This window comes from Haplochromis burtoni, unplaced genomic scaffold, assembly GCF_018398535.1.
Source record: "Haplochromis burtoni strain Fernald_Lab_line unplaced genomic scaffold, NCSU_Asbu1 Contig_166, whole genome shotgun sequence".
NCBI lineage: Eukaryota > Metazoa > Chordata > Actinopteri > Cichliformes > Cichlidae > Haplochromis > Haplochromis burtoni.
This window is the reverse complement of record NW_024582527.1, coordinates 1181326-1208914: the sequence shown is the minus strand read 5'-3', so window position 1 is coordinate 1208914 and position 27589 is coordinate 1181326. Positions and strand designations below refer to the sequence as shown.

Here is a 27589-nt window from a genome sequence, read left to right as displayed (position 1 = left end):
GGTCAGTTCACACGATCTTATTAACGCAGCACCTTTTTTCTCCACAAGAGGGCAGTCTTAGTCCACCTGATCTGTGTAATAAAATTTAAGTTATTTCAGACACTGTTTTTGTATACTGACTGCAGTCAAAGCTTGGTTAAGAATGTAGTCTGAGATCAAATAAATGCATAATGCATCTTAAGTTCATGAATTATGCAGATTTCTTTATTCAAATAGGTTTCGCCATTCAAACAGAAAATAACCAGTCAACCTTTTAAAACAAACAACGTATCCAGTTAAGTTATCCACATTCATCCCGGAAGTTTAAGTAATGCATATATATGTGTGTGTGTATGTATGTATGTATGCGTTACACCTGATGAGTTGTGCTATATAGCAAAAATGATTCCTTAGTGTTTGTATACTGTATGCACAAACTGTCATTGTCTCTTACTAGAACGACACAAGTTTATGTAGCAAAATCCTATTTTATGTTTTAGTTGCACTTTATTTTGAAAGCAATAGCCGGAAGTGCTATGTGGAGCTGGATTGTGTGGAAAGTACTCAGGCGGCTAGTTGCCTGTCTAGTCTATCCCTGTCAACAATACTGCAACCTGAGACGGGATAGCCAGCCAGCCAGTTGGCTAGCTAAGTAAACCAGCTAAGTTAGCTGCTCTGCTAACCAACTGTCACGACTCGTAATTTTTCCCTTAAGTTGGCGGGATACACTGTGTTAGAAGTTGTTTCGACAAGCGTGGAGGGAAAGCTGACTTTATGGTTTGGTAAGTTGTCTGCAGTTGGGATCAAACAGGCAGCGAAAGACAGGTTCAGACAGTGTTTCCATTTTGTGAGTCCAGCTTCTTGAGTTGTTAGCTTACGGTTGCTAGCCAGCGAGCTGCTTAAGCGTTTGTCTTCCCTCTTGTTTGAAGTCTGTGGGAATTCCCAAACAGCTGAATGCAACACGCTCGTTCAGTGCGTCTGCACACTGCTGTTTTTTTTCCGTTCTCCTTCTGTACGTTAAATGTGCCTCCCTGCTGTTGGGAGCAAGCCAACTCTTATCTGTCGGTAAACTGGACCGGGCACTGTCGAGGTAATTTAGGTGAGCAGACACGACATGAGGAAGCATTAACACTTGTTGCTGAGATGGAAAACTACCAAACTTAGAAAGCTCATTTATTAGCATTGTTGTTTAGATTTAGTTGTATCATTGTGTGTGTGTGTGTGTGTGTGTAAGTGGTTGGGATGCTTGGTTTTCTGTAGCATCCAGTAGGTCCACATTAAATCAGGGTTATGGTTTCCTGTGATATAAAACTGCTTCACTGTTGTAAGTTTCTTTTAAATGTCAAGATCACCTAAAAACCTGAGCCTACTACATTATGTCCATAATAATACAGCAAAATATTACAGCCAGGCTAAACTCAGTCTAAAGTTTTCTTAGAGAACAGGTAAGAACAGGTAAGAACTAAATTGCGGTAATGCTCATCTTCTTTTAGTTGTTCTGTTGTCTGCGTAAGGAAATTTCCTCTGCATAACTGGCTTAGCCGGGTTATTGACTCATTGTCTTTAAAAAGTTAAAGACAGTAAGTGAGTCAGGGCTAAAACAAAACAAAATGCCTCCATGCCCTGTGCCCTACTGTCCTGCACGTATACTCTGAAATATGTCTCTAACATTCGCATGATCTCTTCAAAGTTGACTATTTAACATCTCTGGCTTGAAGAAATGCTCTTTTCAATTGTTATGTGAGGCTTGCAGTAATGAGTCGGCGTAGGATACTCGGTGGTGTGTCTAAGCCTATATAAGGCAGACGGCTCCTTAATCCCCGCTGTGCTGCTCGTCCCACCATCACAGTGGATGTTTGGCATTCCATCTCAGCGAAGGTGTTTCCTGCCACTATCTAAAGTTCACGTTTTCAGCATTTTCAACAGTCTCTGTTAGTCAAGCGCAAGCCTTCGTGGCTCTGCTTCCTTGTCTGTCCAGTTTTTATGTTTGTATATATTTTTTTCTTTTTCTTTTATGAATCATGGACTTGCCCACTGAGTATTTGGAGCTTATTAGCTGATGTGCTTGATAAGAAGCACAACGACAGGGGCGATCATGTAAAGACGTGACTGGCACAGAAAAGGACACCAAACAGCAATGTTTATACTTCCAACATTTGCTGATTGAAGGCATTTAGATGCAGTAGTGTGAGGACTGCATTGGCGATGGCGTGCTTGTACTGATCGAGGACATAATGCAAATGTAAGAACAGGAAATAACAAGCATATACGAGAGCAGAGTTGATGACCTTTGTTGTGCACTAAATATATATGGGTGTGCCTGTGTTTACTGAAGTCTGTGTCAGTGAAAACATATCATCTATTTGCTGCTTTTTGAAGGCGTGAGAACACCACAGCAACGCATTTGGACCGCCCTGTTGTATCCCTGCTGTGATTTCTCTACCGTAGCCTTCAGCACGACAGTCTTAACTAGTGAACAGCCTGTCTGCTTTGATGACGCAAAGTGTGTATCTCTTAGGCTCCTTCGACTCCTTCCTCCCGTGTGATATGACATCACGACTCGGTTACAAGAGAAGCTCGAGCTCTACAGCAGACGGTTGACATCTGGTCAGGTAGGATATTATATTCAGGATTTTGATCAAGCGTGCCATTATTTATATAAAAAGAAAATTCAGTTTCTGCATAGCAGAGTAACTCAGCACAACACGTGGAAAGCATTATCAGATGTGAAGAAGGAGTTTCTTAAAGGGCCTTTGTGCTCTTTTCTATCTTGATTATTGCTTTATAACAACAGATAAAGCTGTTTACCAGCATATTGTGTCAGAGATTAGTCAGTCGATCTTTAGTCATCTCATATTTATCACTAAACCTCCTTTTGACTGAATAAGCATTTCAAAATAGACATACAGAAGTTCATTAGGGGTGGAGCTGAATGTTTGATGGATGGTGGTCTGGTGTGAGCTTGCACTGGAATCTCCCATTTACTGCCTAAGAATGATGTGCATGTGTTAAAACCTGAAGCAAAAAACAATGACATTGTACAGTTGTCCGGTTCGTCCTTGTGTCAGTTGCCACATGAAAAGTATGCAGTCCTGATCACCACTACACCAGTATCTCAACTTAGTCACACACATTTTACAAGCTAGTTTGATTGCACTGATAACGACAGCCCAAGGAGATAACGTTAATGTCAGTTGTTAGAGTCGACCAACAGGTCAAACAAAGGCAACAATTGTGCAGGTTACAGGTTTTAAGTACAAGTAACATTAAAACATTTAAATCAAAACATTAAGTAGATAAACTAATGTTTAATGTGTCTTAAAATACAATAAAATACATTTAAATAGCCATTGGAAATATGTTGTAACTTTTCTCTGACACGGCTGCTGCTTTTTTCACATCAGGCATCTTCATATGTCACTGCAGAAAAAGCACAGGCACAGTAACATTGCTTTTGGGCTCATGGAAGCGTGAATGTTCAATGCATCATAATCAAAGTTGATGTTATTAGTCCCACCTGTGCTGCTGTGTGCTAAGCCATTATTAAATGACCTGTGTCGTGTAAATGTACAAGACAAACATTCACCTTTTATTGGTGTCCGCTCTTTTTTTAGCACTAAATATGTCCTGCTTTAACCTAACAATCAATAACCTTTGGCAAAATAATATACATTACTGTGCAAAAGTCTTGAGCCACTCATCAGTTCTTTAGATTTTGCTTGCAATGAGTTAGACTTTATTTTTTTTAAAGCAGTAGTTTTTGTTGAAGGTATTTCAAAGTTCTTTGGACTTTGACTGCTTTTTCACTAATTTTCAGTCTAGTGCTTTGTGTTTTCCAAAGAATGATTTCCTCAATTTTTATTTTTATTTTGCATCAGCACTGACCTATGAATCATTTAAGAGTAACAAAAGCTGCCTGTAACTCATATGAACCAGTTTTGTGTCTTCACATGTCAGACAACTTGACAACAAACCTGATTTTCAGCATGATAGTGATCCCAAACACACCGCTTCTGCGCTTACACCTTACATGGATAGTGTTCTACTTTGGGTTTTTCTATCAGTCATGCATTGGCCTCCCCAGAGCCAAAACTTCAACATTATTGAAGCAGTGTCAAATCCTCTCGATAGAGAACAGAACAAAATGCAGCCAAAATCCAAAGACGAGCTTTGAATGTCCTTCAAGAAACCTGGAGAACTGTTTCTGAAGATTTATAAGAAATTACAAGAAAGCTTGAGAGACTTCTGCCTGTGTTTTTTTTTTTTTTGTTTGTTTGTTTTTTTACATTTCAATAAATGACTTCAATTGTTTTCATAGAAAATTTTAAATAAAGATGGCTCAAGACTTTTGAACAATAAACTTGTGATGGAATATCAGGCACTCCCAAGTTTATAGTAACGGCTAGATTGGGGGATTGTTTAAATCCTTACATTTTTAGATTTTGTGCAGGTACTTTTTTTGTTGAGGATCTCAGTAAGTAATATTAGTTTTTATTTTCTCTCTGATGGGGTATTTTATCTTTATGCTTAACAAAAGGTGTTGTTCAACAGGATGGCTGCTCAGGTGGAGGTTCAGACTACGGAGGTAGGAAGGACAGTGGCAGGAGGACGACATCACCTGACTCCCCTGACAGACTCCAGCAATAAGAGCCTCATTGACATCCCGTCTGTCAATCAGCCGCAGCTCATCGCAGCTGAACCAAACAAGCCTGCCCCAAGCGCCAAGCCGCGACTTACTCCCAAACCTTTTTCTGTGGAGAAAAATCCTACAATTAAGCCCATACTTGCCCCAAAGCCTCAAACTAAACCCAGACCTGAGTCCACTCGCCTTGCTGGATACAAACCAGAGCTTCCAAGCAATCCAAAACCACAGCAGCCGGTTTCCAGCAGCAAACCCAGACCACTTTTAACCAACCCCAACCGTCCTGCCTCTACCTCCTTTCGATCACCCACTAAGTTGAACACTGGACAGACAACAAAGCTAGTAGCCCAGCCATTTAAACCAGCTCCTCCACATGACACTGGAGGCCCTAGCAGACCCACCCCTCCTCCTGTGCCAGCACAGAGGCAGAAACCCTCAACATCAAGCTTGGCCTACTCAAAGAGCTTTAAAAAACTACCAGCAGCAGAGTGGTCTGGAACCACTAAAAAAGAAGACGAAAAAGGCCACAATGCACAAGGTAAAGTTGGAACCTCCCTTACTAGAGCAAAGTCCATGGGTTTTCTTCTTGATGCAGGGGAAGAAAATGAAGGAAAAGAAAAGGCTCAGCCTGAAACATCTGTGCCTCTGCGACCACATCCTAGAGGCTCCAAGCCCAGACCTGTATCAGCCATTTTCCCCGGCAGTACAACGAAGACGGAGACCCCGGTTCCTGCTCCTCGCTCGGCTGGGAGACGACCCCTTTCAGCTGATCTCACTTCCAAATTTGGGTCTATTGGTCTTTCACTGCACCGGAAATTTCCTGAAGGAAATACAGTAGACAACACTCCAGAGGGAAAAGCACTACCACAAAGCAAAGAGGAAGATAAAACCTTTACGAGTACCACACCACAAAGTACTGATGATGTCTGTAATCCTATCCTCTCAGACCAAAGCAACAAAAACAAAGAAGAAATGGCTGCAAAAGAGACCGATGAAGACAAGCGCAGGGTTAGCGTCAAGTCGCGAATAAGTCTTTTGCTCGATTTGCCGTCTTCTCCTGGGGTAGCTGCCACCGGCCATGGTTCAGATCTTCGTTCTCCATTGCAGCCAACCCCTGAAGGTGAACCAGCAGTTGGTGTTAAACAGCTCATCAAGCAGCTGACAGAGGATACAACACCGACTCAGAGCCCTGTCCTTAAACCAGCACTGAAGCCCCGTCCCTTGCCCCTTGACCTAACCAAAAGGTAAGAGCTGCTCATACTGTCCATGTGCTTTGCTTTTTGTTCTGTGTTCCACTGTCATGCATGGCTTTTGTCTTGTGTGATGTATGTTCAATAGGTTTTCAGCCGAGAGGTCACCTGACCCTGTTTCCCTCACTGAGGCAGAGGACCGTCATTACATCAGCAAAGATCCTCAGAAGAGGGTAAGAGAGGACGTGAGCTTTGTAGGAACTGGTTTCTGTTGGGCTCGGTCTGTGTTTAACAGGCAAATGAGGGTAACAATGAGAAACTGTGTCACCGTGTGGTGCTTGGAAAGTTTTTCATATGGTGTTGCTCAGCAGAGTTTGATTTTAGTGTGTTTGTTACCATTTCCTGTTTGATTGAAACCCATGCAATATCACATAAAGACGGAAAATACAAAAGAAGCATAGGAGAATGAGCAGTGTGAAGCCTCTGACGCAGTTTAAACTAGAAGTGAAGTAGGGAGACACAAATTCAACTCATGCTTTAGAGCTATAGGTACTCTATAACTGTATACACGACTGGGAAATTCATCTTTATTTACCTGTTGAAAAGCACTTGCATTTCCAGTGGACCAAAGCGCCTCTGCATTCATGAGGAAATTTCTTTCAAAGAAATAGGACATTACAGTAAAATGAATTGCTGCCATAGACATGCAAAGCTGTGAAACCTAATACTGCTGATACATTAAACATCCCCAGTGACTGCCAGTTATGAAACACACAAAGAAGAGATCAAATAGGAAAGGTCAATGCTGAGAGACTTTGATTACCACCTCTGCACCACACCCAATGAGCCCTACGTAGAAGAGGATGCTGTTTGTGCCCTGCCAATTGTTCTCTTGAACTCCTCTGTGTGCTGTACTGTTGAATGTTCCATTGCCAAGTCCCATTTATTCTGGCTTATGGTTTTATAGCAGTAAATGGTACCTAAATTCATAACTTTTTAAAAAAGCTTTTATTTCCTTCAGAAGATTCCGGCTGAAAGAAATTCTGTAGTAGCTTATCAGTTCCATAACTAGGCAGTAAGTTGTGAGCATGAACTTAAGAATTCTCAGTATATCTCTTAATTTTCCCAGGCTGAAGAATCAGCTATCACTCCCAGTGACCAGAAGACATTTTTGGATTTAAAAGATTCCCAAGAGCAGCTCAAAAAGGTCTCCACGCCTGAAGGGCCTGAAGCAGGACAGACGTTTGTTGCTGTTTCCAAGGAAATTGGTGCAGGCAGTGGAGTCCAAACGGTGCGAGCATCCTTGTTTGATAATGTCGTGGAGAGGCACAGCGTGGTGTTGATGGATGATGGCTCATCTGTTGACACGGCCAAGGATTTGCTCAGCAGCACGTCTCCATTCGATAGAACAGTTACTGAAAATAACGGGGCTTCAGTCACCGCTAACTACAGCCAGCCTTTATCGCCATCATGTTTTCAACCCGTATTACATGCCTTTGACACAGTGCAGGCTGTCGAAAAGAGTCGGGCAGTGAGTGTGAGCGTCCCATCAGCTCAGTGGGAGGATAAAGCCATGACCCTCCGTTCCAGACGCTCAGAAGGGAGCAGGCCTCTTCCAGAATGGACCAGTCCTGCACAAGAACAGCCACCTTTGGCACCTTTGATGCCTCAAACACAGCCACGATATCTGAGGATAGGAGCCTTACAGAAGTGGACCACTACAGGTCTCGACCAAGACGTAGATATGGAGACAGGGATGCTAAAGGAATCACAAAGGGAAGCACAAATGGCTTTAGATAAAGACAAGGAGAGACAAAGAGTGGCAGAACAGGAAGAAGTGTCTGCAGCACCTAAACGCTTGAAGATGCTGCAGGCAGACGAAATGGCAAAACCCAAGGCAACCTACTTTGCTTTAACCGGACAAATACAGGAGCCAGTTTCTCTTGGGGGTGCAGGGACAAACACTGGGGACATGATTAGCCCCTTTGATGACTTCTTAGGGATTTCTCTCCTTAGTGGCCCTCAAGGGAAGAGTCTTCCAGTAAGGGGGAGCCCGTCTTTAAACGATGATCCTTTTGGAAAAACAACTCCATCGCAAGAGCAAGTTAAAGATTTGATGATAAGAAGCCACAAGTCACCCAGGGAGAGCAGTTTAGCCTCAGATGGACAGAGTAAAGAGGAAAGGCTAGAAGCTGAAAAGAAAAGGGAGCAAAGGAAGGAGAAAGAAAGGCACAGGACTAAGATAAAAGAAATTGAAGGTGAAAAACAGACACAGCTGGAAATGGAGAAACAAGCACATTTAGAATTTACACGAATGAAAGAGTGGGAGATGCAAAGAGAATTTGAAAGGCAACGACGTAAGTCATTTGAAAAGGAGAAACAAGAATTTGAGGAGAAACAACGTGCCCTGGAAAGGCAGAAACAGATTGCGCTTGAGAAAGCACAAGAATTAGAGGAGAAACAGAGACTTGAAAGAGAGAAGCAAAGGAAACTTGAGAAAGAAAAAAGGCAAGAACTAGAGAGACAAAAGGAGAGACAGCGTGAAAAGGAACAGCAAAAACAAAAGGAGGAAGAGCGGCTAAAACAGTTAGAGCGACTGCAGCTCTTAGAGCTTCAAAGACAGAAGCAGAAAGAAAAGGAAATGCAGCAGCTAAAAGAAAAAAAGGAAAAAGAAGAGGCAGACAAGATGAGACAGATCGCATTAGAGCAAGAAATGTTAAGAATAAAAGAGCTTGAAAAAGAGCGGGAAAGAGAAAAGGAGATGGAGAAGGAGCGTCAGAAAGAGATACAGAGGGAGCTGGAGAAACGGCGACAACAAGATTTAGAAAGGGAGATACAGAGACAGCTAGACAATGAGCAACAGGAACTGGAGAAGGAAAGGAAGAGGAAGGAGGATGTAGAGAGACTCAAAGAGCTGGAAAGATTACAGCTCCTGGAGTTTGAAAAGCAAAAACAGGCAGAGAGGGAGAGACAACTTCAGGAGCTTGAAAAACTGAGGCAACTAGACATTGAGCGACAGGAATTAGAAAACCAGAGGCTGAGACAACAGGAACTGGAGAAGGAAAGGAAGAGGAAGGAGGATGTAGAGAGACTTAAAGAGCTTGAGAGATTACAGCTCCTGGAATTTGAAAAGCAAAAACAGGCAGCGAGGGAGAGACAACAACTTCAGGAGCTTGAAAAACTGAGGCAACTAGACATTGAGCGACAGGAATTAGAAAACCAGAGGCTGAGACAACAGGAACTGGAGAAGGAAAGGAAGAGGAAGGAGGATGTAGAGAGACTTAAAGAGCTTGAAAGATTACAGCTCCTGGAATTTGAAAACAAAACAGGCAGCGAGGGAGAGACAACAACTTCAGGAGCTTGAAAAACTGAGGCAACTAGACATTGAGCGACAGGAATTAGAAAACCAGAGGCTGAGACAACAGGAACTGGAGAAGGAAAGGAAGAGGAAGGAGGATGTAGAGAGACTTAAAGAGCTTGAGAGATTACAGCTCCTGGAATTTGAAAAGCAAAAGCAGGCAGCGAGGGAAAGACAACAAATTGCGGAGTTTGAGAAACACAGACTGAGGGAAAAGATGGAAAGGGAGGAGGCAGAACGGATGCGAGTCATAGCCAAGCAACAAGAAGCAGAGAGACACCGACTAAAAGAGAAGCAGAAAAAAGAGGAGCAAGAGAGGCTAAACTTGGAGCCATCACGTCTGAAACCCAAAATTCTTGATCTGGACTCTGTGCTCAGAAATGAACCAGTGTCTAAGTCTACTTCTCAGCGCAGCGATGCTGCAACCCGCTGGAAGGAGCCTTACAAGCCTAACATTCTTGACATAGACTCCTTTACATCTCAAGCTCAGCCCTCCTCTAATAATGACTTGTTTCCTTCATTGGGAATGCAGGGACTAAATGCTGACTTTGGGGGTAAATTACAGCCTACATCTGAAAGTGACGTTAGCTGGAAGATACCATCACAGACTTCAGTAGGTTTCTCAAACCCAGTATGGACGACGCCTCCTCAGGACCCCTGGGAGCTGCGGTCAGTTGAGATGTCTGTGGACCAGCCTAAGGCTGAATCTAGAAAACACGCCAACAAACACAGTCCAGAACAGCTCCTTCTCGATCATGGGGAACGCATCCCAACTCAACAAAGGCCTTGGCCTGCTTTCCTGGATGAGCCACCCCCTTTGGGCCCTTTTCCTGGTTCAGAGGTTAAAAGTGTGAACTCCCCAGATGGACTCCCCACCATCACTCCTGCAGAGCAGATCTGGTTGCCCAGAGAGCTACAGCCACAGAAGATCAGGGGAGAAGCACAGGGCCAGAGGAGATCACAGGGGTCCAAGGTGAGTGACATAAATCAATTGATCAGTTCCAGAGGTGCCAATGAACTACCCGCCCCCCTTTCTACCACACTTTATTTTGTGATTATTGTAGAAATCAGGTTGTCATTTTCTTAGTTTGTCAGTGCAGATGGAGTCAGATTATCACACAGAGACATGCAGTCTTGTGAAAATACAGGTCATTTTGTGATATCTTACAGAACAATCTGTTCTTGTAGACGTACAAACCATCTAAAACATAAATATAGCTTCTCATGATGTAGGTGGTATCATATATTCTTCACCCTGTCATTTTAAAAGCTCACCAAGTTCCGAAAGCAAAAGCATACGCAAAATTCTTTTTAATATTGTTTTATTTTTAGCGTGCATTAATTTGTGTGCCATCATTCCCTGATTAAATTGGTTGGAGAAAAGAGGCTCCAGCTGAGTTGCCATATTGTAGTCGAGCTAAGTGACGTAGTGGCTAAATTAGTCTAATTCTTGCTTCTTAATAACTACAACAGGCTGTGTCGCCATCAAGAAAAATGCAAATGAAATTCAAGTGAAAAAAGGAATATTAATTCAGCACTGGTGCTTCTCTTTCATGATTTCTTAGTATTATCCTCATGTCTGCAAGATATCTAAGGAGTACTTAGATTTGATATAAAGTATTTACAACTATAATGTAGTAAGATGCCTCTTGCATCCAGTTAGATTGCAGTGTATCTGTGTCTGTTCAGACTCGTATAATACATGTAGTGAAGACTTTGAAGTAATTAAAGTTAAACGCATTAGGTGTTTGTGACAAAAGGTATTTGTGACTGTGGGGGCAACATTTAACCTTTCACCACTGAATTATTATCACTTGCATTTCTTGAGTCCCATATTTTAGGTGCTCCTGAGATACTGTGTTCACAAGAATGGGTTAAAGCAAAAAAGCTGATTCCTCAGGCCATGTCTAGATCATAATGATGTAGACATGGCCATGCATGCTAATTATTACATTATAAACCATAACATGTTTTGGTTTTAGAAACAAAAATCAATTTGTTGTTAGTTCCAGTTAGCCACACTCCTGTTACCTTGAGGAATTGTGCTTCTGTTTGAGCAAGTGGCGTTGCATTGCTGCATTGGTGTAATAGATACACCAACGTTACAAAAACGTGGCCAAATTACAGTCACACTTCACAAGAAAGTAACAAACTGACACCTAAGCAGTGTTTAAACGTGAGTGGACTGAAGTTCACTTTATTCTGTCCAGCTTCCAGCATGACAATGAGCAGCTTTTTACTGTTATGAGGTGAATCGCGGTGTTCACTTTGGGTCCTCTGTGCTGCTCAGGAGTTGAACAGATTGCGGTCTCGGAGTGTGTCACGACGATCGGTTCCTGCAGGTAGTGCCGTGGATGGAAGCCCTTCCAGGATGAGGAGTCGCAGCGCCCACAGAGAGCAGGACCTGCAGAGCAGGGTGAGTCAGGCTGCTGCTCATTTTCTGCACCATTTTATTACAAATGACTGTTTTCACTCAGCCTTGTGGAAACAGAGAGCGTAGTATGCGGTGCCTCATGCACTGAAGACTGTATTGGAATGCAGCTTGCTCACTTGACATGAAAATGCTGCTGGCCTCACATAGTAAAGAGCTGGTGACTAATGTTGAAAGCATGGATGTCCTAGACTCACCTCTGCCCATCCCACATTACATTCTAGGGAAGTGGTGCTCAAACACCTTCTCAAGCCTGTACGTCAGGATTGGATCAGACAAATGATTAAGTAAAGATTTTCACTGCTGATTTATCAGAAACCTGACAGCAGGGCTCAGAGAAACCTGTGAAGTGAAATGGCATGTAATGATTATGTGTTCTGCAGGTATTTGTGTAACCTTGCTACTTGATTTTGATTGGTTAGAAGTTATATTTGGTTATAAACTTGTAGTTCACCTCTGTTTTTATACCACTGTGAATGGAATAGCCTTTGCTGGGAGCGATAATGTTGTCTGTATATGTAGTTGATATTTCTTGGAAGACTTGATGGGATTTGTTCAAAAACAAAAGTTTTTTTTAGTTTCAGGGATGCACTTATTGTGATTTTTGGTGATCAAAGGTCTCTTTGACCTCATAAAACACCTTTTTGGCCATAACTCTAGAAATTTTGCCTAATTTGTATGCTAAATTTAACAAAAATGTCTAGTAAGACAAAATGTTAGATTGGCGGTGAAATGTGGACAGACATCAATGTAAGCTGCTGCTTGACTGGTTGGTGGAAGCAACTTCAAGGTGGTAATTCCGGTTTTATATTTTTAAACATGTAAACAAATGTGTCTGCATGTTGTCAACTCTACAAATTACATGCACACTCATATTATTATTACATTTAAGGGTGGACAGTGTTTATTAACGATACAGGGTTGGGTTCAGGTTGCGCTTTGTCACTGACACTGTAATTGTAGGCTCAGGTTGAAGTACAGTCTGTTGTGCCTTATCATTACACAGGGAGATCAGATTAAGTCACCACAAAGGTCAAGGTCATTACCACCATCTAGTGGTTGTGTTTTAGTTTGCAAGAGTCAAGTGTTCCGGGTATCTGAATTACTCCTTGTTGCCATTTCCAGTGCTTGTTTGAAAAAAAGCTTTTCAAATGACCCTATGTAAATAAAAAAGTGCACAGTTTTACATTTTAGCTCAGACAACTTTACACATAGTAGAAGAACCGCTGAATTAGATTCGATTTTTAAATTGTTGAAAATAGTTCTAAAGAATCGTACAGTCTGAATGCATTTGTCTCTGTCAGTAGGCCACAGACACTACACAAACCTGCTGCTTGTGTTAATACAGATTTCTAACTAATAATGAGAATATTTGCCATCTGTCGCTGCTCATTTTGTCAGTGAATTGGTGTAAAAGTAAAGCTTTCCAAAAGTAATGAAACGGAATATTACACTGGAATAAGGCTCCAGCTAACAATGTATTCATCATTATTGGCTCTAAAACTCACTGTCATCCAGTTTAATTTCACTTTAGACAAAACGGCATCAAATCAAAAGCTCTGTCATTTTCTTCTTACTCAAAAGTAAGAAATGATAATGATAAAATTACACAATTGCTCAGTTCTGGATCATTTTTTCTGTTTGTTAATAAATTCAATATTTCTACTCAGTAGTGATATTTTATTCAAGGTAGCAAGAATTCAACATGTCAACATTCAGCATCAGAATATGAGCAGAGCATCATTAACACAAATACTAAGGCTTATATGCAGGAGCATGACTTTAAAAAAAAAAAGTATTTAGTAATGATAAAAAAACCCATAGGCAGATTCTTAAATCTAGTTAAGATGTTTAGCATATGTAAAATATCACAGATAGTGTTTAAAGCCAAATATGTGGGCGTTGCTGAACATCTGAAATGACTACTTTCCTCAAATTGTATTCACCATAGACTCAGAGACATGAGATAATAGTAGGGTGGTGACATCACTGGTTTAAGTGTGAGGGTCTGAGGCTGGTGAGTGCAGCAGAGCGGAGATGGGCACCGGGCAGAGAGCTGTGTTGTACATGTGGTCATGTTGTCTCACTCCTTACTGCCTCTGGGTAAGTGACAGCACCACTCATGTTGAATGTGTCTCCATCAGCCGTGCGCGTCTTCTCGTATAGGGCTGTAGGAACTCTTGGTTCATATCATATACAGTAGACTGTATGTACATTAGCCGCATCCTATTTCACCTTCTTCCTGTTGTTGCTGGTTGGGTTCCTGGCTGAGTAAAGACTGATGAGGTCAGAAGAGGGGAAGAGATGAGTCACTTCCTAGCAGATCGTTTTCAGTACTACGATGAGGAATATTTGGTCAAAAAGACATCAATAATATATTGATTGTTAGATGCTTCATGTTTTATTGTATCACTTCCTTGTCTTTAAATCTTTCTTTTAAAACTAATAGTCTGAATAATATCAATCAAGGAAGCTTCAAATATTAAAACTGTGTGCTTTTCATTATAAATTTGCTGGTATGGCCAAAATACTTAATGTAATACTTTATCTTGGAGAAATATATAAAAACTATAAATATTATAATTCTATAATTTCTGCTTTTGCTGTGAAGTAAAAAAGGAGATAAAACTGCAAATTAATTATGTAACTGTAATACTTAATTAATTACTTAAATATTAAGAGAATATTGACTATTAATATTTAAACAACTTAACTATTAGCATTGTGGAAAATAACAAAGTGCAAATACTTTGTTACAGTACTCAAGTAGAATTTTTTAGGACTCTATGCGTACTTGAATAAAGTTGTCTGTTATTTTTCTGACAACGTTTTGCTTTTTAATCCATAACTTTTGACTTTCTACTCCTTACACTTTCAAAACAGGCTCATTACTTTAGGGGAAAGTCACTGCATGTCCTCACGACATTAAAGTGATTTGAACATAAACAGAGGGAAAAATAATACATAGAAGCCTTGTAAACAATACAAGCGAGCTACTTTTTTACACCGAATATATTTCAGAGCTTGTAGTTTTTCACTCTTACTTAAGTAAAGTTGAATTGGTACTTTCACCAGAGTATTTTTAACACTATTAGTAGAGGTAGCTGTACTTCTACTTAAGCCACACTTGATTAGCCACTTGTTATCAAGCAGCTAATCAAGGGTTAGCAGCTTGATTAGCCACTTGTTATCATTAGGTAGCAGGTAGTGGCTACAGCTAATGATAAAATGAAAATGGTACTCAGTATTGAGTATTTTCCTTAGGTGTACATGTAATTTTGAAGATATGGTAATTAAGGTGTGAGGACTAAATATTTATAAAGTATTAAAGGAGATAGAAGGTTAAATTTTTTTTTGTTGAAATACTCGTGTGTGGCAGTAAATTGGAGGGGAAAGGTATGTGAGAGTTTCTATGCTATTGAAATCTTTAGCAGAGCACTTCAAAGAATTGTTAATCAGATTACCTGTAGGGGGCACATGTGGACAGAGATCCAGATTTTAGGAACCCCTCTGCCTCAGTTTGCTCCCAGGTTAAGTCTCTGAAGTGTGTCAGAGTGGCCCACTATGTCTTTATTTAAAGTACAAGTTCACTGGCAGAAGGTGGCTGAAGTGAACAGCATGTGTCAGGAAGTGTTATTCTTTCCTTGTCTGTTGTGGTGTTTGCATGACTCCGACTCTGGGTGAGATTTAAACAAACACTGTGTTGCCTGTTGTGATTGGTGGTTTTGGCCACGTTGCGCAGACAAACTGGTTGATGTGCATACAGTGCAATCCCACTTGCCTGGAGCCACACCTGTCTTTTGTCTTGTCTCTTTTGTGCCCGTCCAATTTATCTACTGATAGCTTTCTCTTAATGTAATACATACACTTGTCCTCATTCCTGTCTGATTGTATCACAAACCTCACTTTCTCTGCAGCTTTCTCTCTCTGCTCACATACGCAACCTCGTCTCTATTTTTTCTTTCCTTCTACATGTTGTCTGCATGCTTGCTGTCCTGGCTGTGTCACTCCACTTCTGTTTCCTGCAGCTGAATCAAGCTGGAGCGACAGAGCACCGCAGAACATATATCACCCTCCCCTCTCCCCCCTCTGTTCTGAATCACGGACCTCCCATTCCCTCTCTTTGCCTCGCTCTTGCTCTCTGTCTCGCTCTCTTTGGCTCTGTCCCACACTCCCTCTCTCCACCCAGTTTCTCCTTGACGGTGAGTCCTGTAACACTCACTAAAGAGAGCAGCTTGGCTGACGCATTTTCTCCTACCTGCCCATACCTGCAGAAAAAGGCGAGGGGAGGGAAGAAAAAAAAAATTCCTTTCTCTGGATCTGACCTCTCTACCACAGCTCTCTTCAGTTTCCTCTTTGCTGCGGTGCATTGGTTGCCCTCTGGTTTTCCTCATGGAATACGAATGACTACAGCAGCTTTCTTTTTGCCACCAGCTGCCCTGCACCATTTCTGCTTGCAGCTTTTTGCCAGAAGATACAATAGTTGTGTGCAGTATGAAGATGTAGCCTTGTTGGAAGGGTGGGTGGATTTAACAACTTTTAATCAGAGCCATGTTTCGGGAGAAAAAGATCAACGCCAGCTGCGAGAGTGTGCGTCAGGTCGGCTATAATTTAGGCTCACATGAGGACAGAGAAGCTCTCACCCGGTGAATTGGCAGAGGTCTCGCAGAGCACTGAGATAAGTGGACGTTTGGCCAAACAGAGAGTATATTGAGGTGATTTTATCATTAGTGCTCGTTGTTTTTGTACTTGATTATTTTTAGTAGTGATTTGTGTTCTTTAAGCTAGAGAACCTGTTGGAAGACAGTGTAGCAGTGTTTCAGTAAAACTTATATTAAGTGGTGACCTTTCCTAACCTTTATATGCCCACTTGGGTGTTGTGCTAGGAATATCACAGCAGACATATCTTGTAAGCATCGAAATAGACATTAGAAAGCTTCACAATCCACTTAATGCCGACAGCCTGGAGCCTTGAAACAAGAGTGCTGACATCTAAAGTGGGACTGCACTGCAGAAAGGACACTGAGTAAAGAAACTGGGTAGATTTTCTCTCCTGTAGCATTCAGACATCCTCTGTGCTACAGTGCTGTAAGCAGCAGCATCATTACATTAAGCCTGCTGAGCTCTGTCATTTTCTCTGTCACCTTATACACTGCTGCAGTACTGACCCTGCAACATGCGTCACTGAATACATAGGCCACCATCCCTGGACTGCCACCTCTCCAGCATAACTAGACTCTAATGATTCCCTGCTGCTGCTCCTGCTGCAACAACAAGAGTCCCAGCTTAGCTCACGGGCTCCGTTCAGACACAGCAGGTCCCGTCGTTGGTTGGTTGTGATGGAGTATCTCGGGGGCAAGCTGTCAGTAGCTCAATCTCAGGTGTCAGGATGGGTGGGAAATGTCCGTCGCTCCCTTCACGGGGCACTCAGCTTTTTGTCCACCTCGGCGGAGAGGGGAGGCAGGGGAGAGGACGATACCGGGGACTTCAAGAGAACCAACTCCCTGCGCTCCCTGGCCTCCCGCAGCAGGGAGTCCTTCCGCAGGTTTTCTCTGCGCAGCCAGCAACGCCTGTCCTTACGCAGACGCACGGCACCCAACACCCCCACTGCTGTAAGACGCCACACATACACACACACTTTAAGTACAGAAACATAGCAGGGAAGCACTGATTCCAACTTTCATCGCTGATGGTTTTGCAAACAGTGAATCGGGGTATCTAGAGATGAGGCACTAATGTGACTCATAAGTTTTACTTTTACATCTGTTGGTGATAAATAAAGCACAAGTGGAATTCAAGTCATTTCATAGCTATGTCCATGTCACTGTATTAACTGCTGCTCCTTCATCAAGTATTTGGTCTCTAGCCAAACATGTGAAGAACTTAACCACATGCTGCCTGATGCACAGCCCTGCTGCTTCTCATCTGTCGGTTTTTGTGGATTATTCTCATCTCCATCTTGTTTTCTTTGGAACAGCGTAGTGTTTGTCTCTCTTTGATTAGCAAATCCGTTGTGCTACCTGTTCTTCAAGTGATATAATTAGACACAAGGACTGAGAAAAGGGCTGATAAACACTGAAATTGTAAAATATGTCTATATTTTATAATATATATTGTTTATTTATTTGTACATAATTTCTGTCCCTTGTAACCTGGTCTGCGTGAAGGACAGATTTAAAAGTCCCCGAGGGACGTGTGCCTTGCAGTGAAGTTGTTCCTATATTCATGTCGACGCCTGTTTGCTCAACTGCTGTCCAACACCTCATGAGTCACAGCACCTAAAGATAAGAGGTGTTTTCATGAGATCTGTGTTGCTATTAGTTGTGTTACCATGTCTAAAGTTAGTTCTACACATCAGCAACTGTTTTTGTGGTCTGTGGGAGTAGCGTCCGCTCCCACTGACTCAGTAAATGACAGTAAATGATCCCTAATGATTGAAAGCTATTGAATTGATGAGAGGAGGCAGTGGATTTGAAAACTGGAACTACACATTTCTCCCAGAGCACAGAGAAACTGAAGACGGTTGAAAAAGCCATTACCGCTAGCACATCTAGACACAAGGCTTTAGTTTCGTGCCCTATTCAAGCTCTCGCTGCTGTTTGTGACACGTTTTTGGTCCGTTGTCTGAGGTGTGAGCTGCATATTACAGTTATACGTAATTATTGTTTTGATCTATTCATTTATTTTTGCCAATTCAAATCAATAGCAGAAATGATACCAGTATAATGTTTATTGTTGATATACTCATCCAGAAAACCGGCCAACTGGTTAATCAGAAAGTAAAGTTTTATTTTTTTTTTTATTTATTTTAAACTTTTCATTCTCCTGTTTCGAGAGTGATTTCTTTGCAGGTCTCATTATAAGGAGTTGAATCAGTGCTCCGTGATTTTCAGTATAGCTGTGGTAGTATAAACAAATGGTTCTGCTCTGACATCTCATAGCCAGAAGTCACTTGTAATCTCAGATGACTTCCCAAAGTGATCGGTTTCCAAATCCCCTGACTAAGTACTCTGATGTGCAATTTCTGTTATAACAGATTTTATGTAAATATAAGCTGCTCTGAGTTAAAATTGTGATTTGTGAAAACATGGTATATTTTATACCAAAGTGGTACGAATGTGGCCACCACAGACTGTAATTGGAGAGTTGAATGTAACCACATCACCCATTGCTTTGCCTTGATGTTAGACATTATGGTCTTTTCCGTGTAGGTGTTTAGGAGCCTGAAGTGACCATCTAATGAGTTATCACCCACTAGCTAAGGCTGGTTACCAATAGAGTATGACCAGTTTATTTATTTTTATAATCAGAATAGTGGATTTTTAAGCCAACATCTGTCCTTAAAACCCTTTATCTGTCAAGCAAGAACTGCACCGTAATAGATACATGGAAATTACTGCCAGAATTTCACTTCAGTCACTTGTGTGGGCTGTTGGTGCAGTTAACTGCTTCATAAACAACATTTTTTTTATTTATTGACTGCAATAAAATAGCTCTAAAAAGCCAACATGGTTGAGACAACCAGTTCAGTGACTCATAACATCTCAGGTGACTCTTGGCAGACAGCTAGCAGTGCTAACTGAATCTGTTGGCGCCCACCTGTCACTCAGAGTAGCCACACCTGTGATAATGCAACCTTTAAGCAGTAATAAAGTTTGAAAGGGTGAAATATAAAAAAGTACATTAACACTTCAAGTACAATTTTCACAAAGTAAGAAAGTTGGTTGTTTTTGGGGTTTTTTGTATATACGGGAGGATTCCCTTTAAGAGGCAGACACAAATGCCTATTCAGGAAACTCAAATTTTAGGCACTTCTGCTTTATTTTTCAACATGTTTTTAGCAGTTTCTGAAATTTACAACATGTAACCATGTATACACGGTGAAGGGAAACACATTTGATCTCAAACAGTCTTCCTGTTTGCAAACCAGAAAAACAAACCCCAGACTGAAAGTAATCCTCTAAGTCAGGTTCAGCACACTCTGAGCTGAAATCTTAAGCCAAGTCAGGTTTCTTACATTCTTCTCTCTGTTCTGACGAACTGCTTTGTACGACGGCGAGACCTCGTCTGTATGCAACACTTGTGTAATGAAAAATATATACAGCACTGTTCGGTTTTCCTTGTAGGGTTTCTCGTAATGTAAAACTTCTGACATGCGGCTAAAGCCCATTTGCTGGCATGAGATTAGTGCTCACGGGAGCAGTTGTTTTGAATATCTTTTAGGATATTGATATTGATTGCTGGGGTGTACATGAGTGCCCGCCAGGCATATTTTCCCACTCCACCAAGGCCAGAGGGATTGAAGCAGATGAGAATGGAGCGGTGAGTGCTGTAAGTGTGATTGAATGTGTTTTTAGGGCTTTTATTACCCTGACATATATAAGATGGACAATGATAGTCATCCTGAAATACACATACACATTCCTCGATAGCATCAAATTGTGGTACAAGCTTGTATCTTAGACACTGTTTATGTAAACAGAATGACTATATCGAAAGATCTCTGCCCCTGATGTCAGACCATGAGGTAACAGAGCCCTTCCCTTTTCAAGAAACAGCACTGCAGCTACTCGCCTTTCAGTTAACTGCTGAGGACGTAACAGTCGCTGCTGCAATCGGCAGCCGGTGCACTATCAAAAAGTTTCCAAGGCCCTGCTCCAGCCCCTTCCTCCGCAGATTGTCAGTCAGACATATTTAGTGATCAGCCTTTTCTTTCCTTCATCCATCCATTCATCCGGGCTTTGTTATGTTGTTTCCCCTGACACACCCTTCCTGTCCAGAGGAAGTTGGCTATTGCTAATGTTATTAAGGAAAAGCCTTCCTCCTGAGAGCTATAGCTGCTAGACCTGTCAGTTCAGTCGGTTTCCTTCATCTTTTCCACGATTACTGCAAAGGTTGCACCTGTGAGTGTTCATTCAGCAAAGGTAATTAACAGCCATAGTGGATATTTTTTTTCCTTTTTTTAATATATGTGGCATTGTTTGTTTTGGGTGTTTAACCAGTACATCTGTCTAACCTGGCACTGTCTGTTGATTGATGGAGATTTAAGTCAGAAAAAGACACAGAAAGACTCCAGCTAAAGTTCAGTTACCAAGGCTGGTTGAAAGCTGCTATTGTACTGAATAATAAAAGCTAAGAGATTATGAATGAGCCTCTAAACAGCTTTACAACCTCTGCTTTGAGCACCCTGCCATAAGTACCTGTGTAAAGACTGCTCACTACAACATGTTCCAGCAAAGGCAGTGTTCGTCCTCTGCACTGATCTGCTGAGGGAGTGTTCTGGGCGTGTTTAGGTTGAATAGCACACATGTACACATTGGATTGGAATTTTTATCACCAGAACTTTACAAGGCCTATTTGCCTGCAGTGATAGCAGTGTACAGCAACATGTGAGGGTAAAACTGAAAGATGACATAATATCAGCAAGTGTAGCTGGAAGCTTTCACAATCAAAACTCTAGAATCTCCATATTTGTAGCTTCACATGCTGGATTATGATCATTGTAGACCAGAGAAGTGAAACATTTTACTGGCTCTGCCCAGGCGGTGTGTACATTTTTTATCTTTGCTTCTGTATCAGAGTCACTCAGGACTCAGATATGCAGTTTTTAAGGTTAAGTGTTGGTGCTGTAAGTCCTTGAGAAGAGGTTATGCTGAAGTACCAAGTGCTTTCTCAGATGCAGGGAGTATTGTTGAATGCCATTCTGGCTGTTTTCACTTTTCCTGTTGGGAAGGGCTTCGCTGATGAATGATGTCCTGTGTTTTTTCCTCACTCTCACACTTTCTTCAGCTGTTTTGTTTTCCCTCAATCAGAATTTCACACAGTCACACTCTTCCTCATGTGCTCATTCTTACACCTGTTTTGCAGCACCCCTGCGTCTCTGCTCTTATATACACAAAGAAAACATTCACAAAGCTTCAAGTACGAGTGCTCTAATCTGCCCTCCGTGCTCATATAAGCACAACTACTGAGCTGCTCTCGCTGTTAAGGGGCCTGGGCAGGTGTATCAGATTTCTTTGTCCAGCCCTTAGGCAACATCTGAGGACAGAACGATTTTCTATTGTTTTGTTCTATATAGGCCAGGCTTATCAGTTCTTCTGCCTCTGTGAGCTCCGTGTGGGTTTGAGACAGTATGTCCTCTGTGCCCGCCTCATTAAAAGAGGCATGGTTCAGTAGGCAGAAAAAACACACTCGATCACCCAGTCACCCACCACCATCTCTGTCCCCACTCTGGTTCTGTCTCCATTAACTCATCCCTTCACCTTCCATTACCCGTCTTACCACTGGTGGCTGCTCAAGCTCAGCAGCATGCTGCTCTATCAGCAACACTGTGTGCTCTTCAGAAGTAATTTTAGTTATGATGTCAATTAGCTGCTATTACACTTTATCATTCATTAATGTTTTGTTGCTTGGCTTCCTATTAGGGATGTGAATGGTCCACAGATATTAAAGACTTGTTCACTGCACCCCACTGATTTTTAGCTATTCATGTCTCTCAAGCTGGTTGTCATCATTCATTGCTCTTCTGTTTTTTCCCCCTAGGTACAGCAGAAGCAAAGTGTCAGTGGTGAAGAGGAGGTGAAGGGCTCAGAAACACCGGTCCGTGAGACTGACAGTCAGTATGGGACCTGGGAGACGGGACTACGCACTGATGATAGGTAAATATACAATAAAAATGACATGCAAATACAACTAAACTAGGTAAATTAAAAATGTCTAGGCTACTTCAAAACAACTAACTTAGAACAGAGGCCAGGGTTGGGCTGGCCAACACTCCTGCCCCACTACACAGCTTTGGAAAATGTGAAGGAAGACATACATTTTGAACTTTGAACTGCATTATTATATCACTATTTTATTACAGAAATTTCTGTTGTTACAATGGATACACACATTTTTTCGAAATGACATTTTCTGTGATGAGCTACAGCTACCAGAACATGTATTTCTTACAATTGAAGTCATTCAGATAAATTTCTTTTGTTTCCTACATCAGCATTACTTTATCATGTACAAAATGCTGAGATGTCCTGCTGAAATTGCTCTTCTCCTTCTCATATTAAGGTATCAGAAGGAGTAAATGTGTACATGACATCCCTGATTTAAAACAAACAAACAAAGATATGGCCAATACTTGTACGACTGTGTGAGACTGCACTGTAAAATGTTAATTCAAAACACTTTGGAAGAAGTGAAATGGGAAAGATGATTTTTATAAACAGACATGTGCTTTAAGATCAGCATCAGACAAAAGGGAGTTTTATTTTTAATTATTAATAATCCTACATTAAAAACCAGGAGTCAAGAGTTCAAGCAGCAATAGAGTGATGACCAGTCAAGTCTCCACAGGCACAAGCTCTCTCCACACCTGAAAGGGCGTGGCCTTTTGAGACACTGAAGGCCACACACCACCCAAAGACAAACGGCTGCCATTGCGAGACCAGCGGATTAGAATGAAAGGCAGAGTGATTTTTTTTTTAAACCCTGACGCATTAATCTCTTCATATGTTTGCTGACATCGCACCGCCTGAGCTGAGATGTTTAATAATTCACAATCTATAAAATGTTCGACTCTGACAAATCAGTGTCATTTTTGTTTATAAATGATTAAAGCCTGATGAAAGAAGAACTTTAGTTAGCATAATAGCACAATAAAAAGTTTAGTAAAGATCTTAAATAAAATCAAACAAGTTGATCCAAAATGATTAAATACTATGGTGATTATGTTTGAAGAAGACCAGAAAATCAGCGGCCCATTCAACAACACAAAAGATCGTTTACTTTAAAAAAGACGAAATCCAAACATGATGTAATCCAATAAATATTCCCTATGTAGCAACAGCATGCGCGAGTGAAATGTGTGTAAAGGTTTAATAGAAACCCACAGCGGAGCTGAAATAACTTCAGGTGGAACAACAGATTGTTCTTCTCGCTTCATTGCATTACTTTGCGATCCATTACTGACCTCATGTGGTCAGAACATAACATCACAAAAATACTGCGCACTGATGATAATAATAAAGGAGAGTAAGTTCTTAAAAGTCTGAACACACACTCTACACAGTTCACTTTACTAGGGTTCACTGTTTTCACTGTTGTCATGGTTTTGATGAAATGATGAGATCCTGTGGTTACTTAATCCACGCAGCTGTTTTCAGACATGTTTCAAAGATCTTGTTTATGCTAATCATCGACAGTCTGACACCTGCGACTCCCAGCTCAGAAAGTAATCTCAGTCCTTCACCGAAAAAGCCAACTCCAGCACACACACCAGGTGATGTTGCTTCACCGTTTGAAAGCAGCAGTCTGGATGGCCTCCCTCCCTCATCCCCACCTGAGAGCCAGCCGCTCTCTTTCCCTGACGTAAGTGCTAAACACAGCTCAATCCTTTTGAACGTTACCAAATGAGCCGGTTTAAGTCAGTAAAGTCTGCTCTGTCTTCACTATGGTGACACACGTCTTCTTCATTATGCTGTGTTTATACATTTTGTCTCGTGTTTTCTTTTTGTGTTTTGATATCCAGGCTCCGACCACCCTGTTAGATACCAGCGTGCTCCGCTCTAGAGCCCAGCTGGGGAAGACACGAGCGCCGCGGACACGACCCACCAGGGCTACACGTCAGAGTGCTGCACAAGCAGAGGGTGAGGCAGGAACCACTGAAGACTGGCTCTACAGAGACTCCACAGGTTACTACTCATTACTGCTCCATAAGCCTTTATATTTACTTTTTAGAGAGGCTAAAACATGAATAAGGTTCTAGATATGCAGACTCCAAAGTGCAGTTCTGTTGTCCATAAATGCCTTTAATCTAGAGTCTCTCTCAAAAGTTCACCTCCCTCCTAGGGCTGCCACGATTAGTTGACTAGTCACGATTACGTCGACTATCAAAATCGTCGACGACTGATTTAATAGTCGACGGTCGTTTGAAGCTTTGTAAGATCGCAAAAGACGCAGGAATAAGTAGCAGGATTTAAGAGTGTAATAACGGACTGAAACAGAAGATGGCAGCACTGCATGTACAAGGATGCCAGCTGCTGTTAAACCCCGAAGAAGAAGAAGCTGTGTCCCAGAATTCATAGCGCGGCCCAGCTCAGTTTCCAACAATGGCGGCAGCTAGTTAGTTTTAATATTACTCTTATTATTCTTTCTGGGTCACAAAATAAACGTTTAACATATTTTCAGGCGAGAATGTAGCTGTGTAAACCTCAAATATCTGCTCAGTTTATCAGGACACCACATATTTTCAAAAGCGCTCCGACGTTTTCGGAGACGTCTGTTACCCACTAGCTCGATAGCTAGCCGGGGGCAAGGCTCACTAGAGCCGTGAGAACACCGGACTCCCGGCAAATCGTTTTCAAACCCACCGCCGTCTTTCGCTACTCAGGTTAAAATATATATTGAGTCACTTAGATAATTAAAAATGTTATTGTTTGGCTTTTTTTTTAGTATTTTATTTGTTCCTGAGTAAATCGGTTTGGCTGAGATTAAAGTTATAGTTTTTACACAGCTGAATAAACGTCAAGCAGACAGCTGATTATCAGAAGTGTGAGATGCTCGAGAATTTACTCCGGTGTCCTGTTATATTTTAGATAGCAAGGAGTTTATTAAACTTCACCGAAACAATCTGCAAATTTCATTAAACATTTTAATAAACTATCATCTTGTCTTTATTTTTAGTTAGCACCTTAAACACTTAAAGCTGTAAGCTAATGATAGTTATATAAGAGCAGATGCTGCTGGTGCAATAAGCTGTACGTTTTACGTCCAATGGATGATGATCTGATTAGTCGACTAATCGCAAAAATAATCGGTGACTAGTCGTCTATCAAAATTTGTGGCAGCCCTACTCCCTCCCTGCACTCTCTTAACTGGCTCCCAAATCACACAAAGAACTTTTCCAACCACAACAACTTTTCCCAGGGAATAGAAGGCTTATGATGTTCCCCTAAATGCAATTTTTCCCGATAGACTGTGGACTGAATTCAGTTCCAGGAACATCAGTTTCATTTATTCCAGGAATCTGATTCATAAGTCCTCACTGGGTAGTTGAAGTTTCAGGAAGTTTCAGTTTGAAACAGGAACCATTTAATATTTCTACCAGCATTTCGGTGCAAGTTGGTTTCCTTGTATTTTGTGGTGGAAATACTCGGGCTAATAAATTAACGTGACGACCGGGGTTGGTTCATTTTTGTTGAGAACAATAACCAAGGGAATTTGAGATCTTTACTTGTTTTTTCCGAATTAATTTGCTTAAACCTCCCAAAGCTGAAGCCTTGTTGTGGAAATGCAAATTTAAAAATCCCTGGAGGAGCTTCTACACTTGCTGCACATAAGCTCTAGGGGGAGATTACAGGACATTTGGTGGAAAGTACCTGTTAATATGTGCTCACCGTTCGACAGAGGCAAAGGCTGAGAGTAAAGACGATGACTCAGACTCTGAGGAGAAGCCCAGAGGAGCTGATGCTGCACCGGCTGTTGCGTCGCAGCCACAGAGGGTCGCCCTGTTCCCTGGCATGGACCCTTCAGCTTTAAAGGTGAGCCAGGAACTGTGCGTTCACCTCCTGGCATTGTTTGTCATGTTGCAGTTTTATTTCACAGAGCCTTCTCTTATTTTAAACTCGCACTGACTTTTTAGCAAACTCTTTGTAATGCATCGCTTTTTCTGTCAGGCACAGCTGAAGAAGAGGGGGGACTCTGACAATCAAACTGATGGACCTGCTCCCTCTCCCTCCCAGCTGTCTCGCTCTCCCAAGTCCCCTTTTCTCCCCAGGGCAGCGCGTGTGCTGCCCCCCTCTGGCGGGAAAGAAAATGGGTAAGCAACATCAGCTGAACACAAAACGTTTATTTTATACTTCAGAGAATTTGTCGACTCATCGTTTATCTTATTTTGTAGCCAGGAGGATTCACCCCAGTGGTTGAAAGAGCTGAAATCCAAGAAACGCCTGAGTCAGTATGAAAGTGAGAGCTAAGTAAATAATAAGGTGAGCTAGGTTTTTGGCTCTTCTGTGTGTCTTCTTGTTTTGTAACAAATAAACAGCAGCGGTTCTCATACTTATCTCTGTCTGTCTCCTGAAGGTTGCCTTAACAGATGAATCTGTGTGAAACAGAAGCCTTAACGTTTGACCCAGAGAGTAGGAGGAGGTTGAATCTACAGCTGCTGATGATTTTCTTTTGGGTTTTTTAAACCCCTCCACTTTTTTTTGTCTCTCTCTCTCTCTCTTCTCATCTGGGTCGGTAAATGTGCATGGTGCCTTTTTGGGGGGGAAGTCTCTGTCCTATGGAAAAAGAAAAACGAGCATGGAGGAAAAACATCAGGCTGGTCTGCTTACTCCATTTCATGCTTGAACACAGGGGCTCCAAAATGAACTTCACACGAACACTTTAAAGAGGGACCAGGAGGAGTCGGGAAGACACAGCACCTCCTTTTCCTGGACGAGCTTCATCGCATGCTGGAGGACAATCCAGCCAATCCTTTGCATCCAGTTTCCTCTTTACTCAGCTAATGTACAGGCTAGCCATGTATGTGTTATCTGCAGAGGTTGCTGATTGGAGTCTCACAAACTTTGCCATAGGATGACATTTCAGACACTAATGATTTCTGCGTATTGAGAACAAACCTCCACGGGGGTGCTGCTCATGTTAGTATCTGTAATCAGGAGATGTTATGTTTTTATCCTCATTGATTTAACAAAGGTGGAGAACTCGTTTTTGGAAAGGATGCATCACTACAGCAGAGCTGTTCACTTTGATACAGTTACACAGCCTAACAGGGGTGCAGTTGCTGCATACTGTGTATATATTTTTTTGTGATTTATCTTTTGGTCAATGTGTAAGAGGGATGGGACAAGCAGCTTTGTATCTGTCAATCATGCACACTCCTAATCAGCACAAACACACTCCTCAGTCTTTTATAAAAACACTAATCAGCCCGTCTTCCCCTTCTTTAGTAGATTGTAGCTGCGAGCATCTAATTTAAGCCATACTCACCT

At 41.8% G+C, this 27589-nt stretch overlaps 1 protein-coding gene across 1 annotated transcript; it reads left to right on the top strand.

Moving 5' to 3' along the window:
* Positions 1–58: 58 nt before the first annotated feature.
* Positions 59–27529, top strand: si:ch73-138n13.1 (titin homolog). Its single transcript, XM_042225280.1, is given in 14 exon segments — positions 59–761; positions 2498–2591; positions 4531–5865; positions 5960–6044; positions 6941–9091; positions 9093–10142; positions 11460–11585; positions 22143–22258; positions 23798–23963; positions 24124–24286; positions 26001–26134; positions 26270–26412; positions 26494–26581; positions 26676–27529. Coding segments are annotated over 11 exon segments (5544 nt in total). The 5' UTR covers positions 59–761; positions 2498–2591; position 4531; the 3' UTR covers positions 26570–26581; positions 26676–27529.
* Positions 27530–27589: the final 60 nt, after the last annotated feature.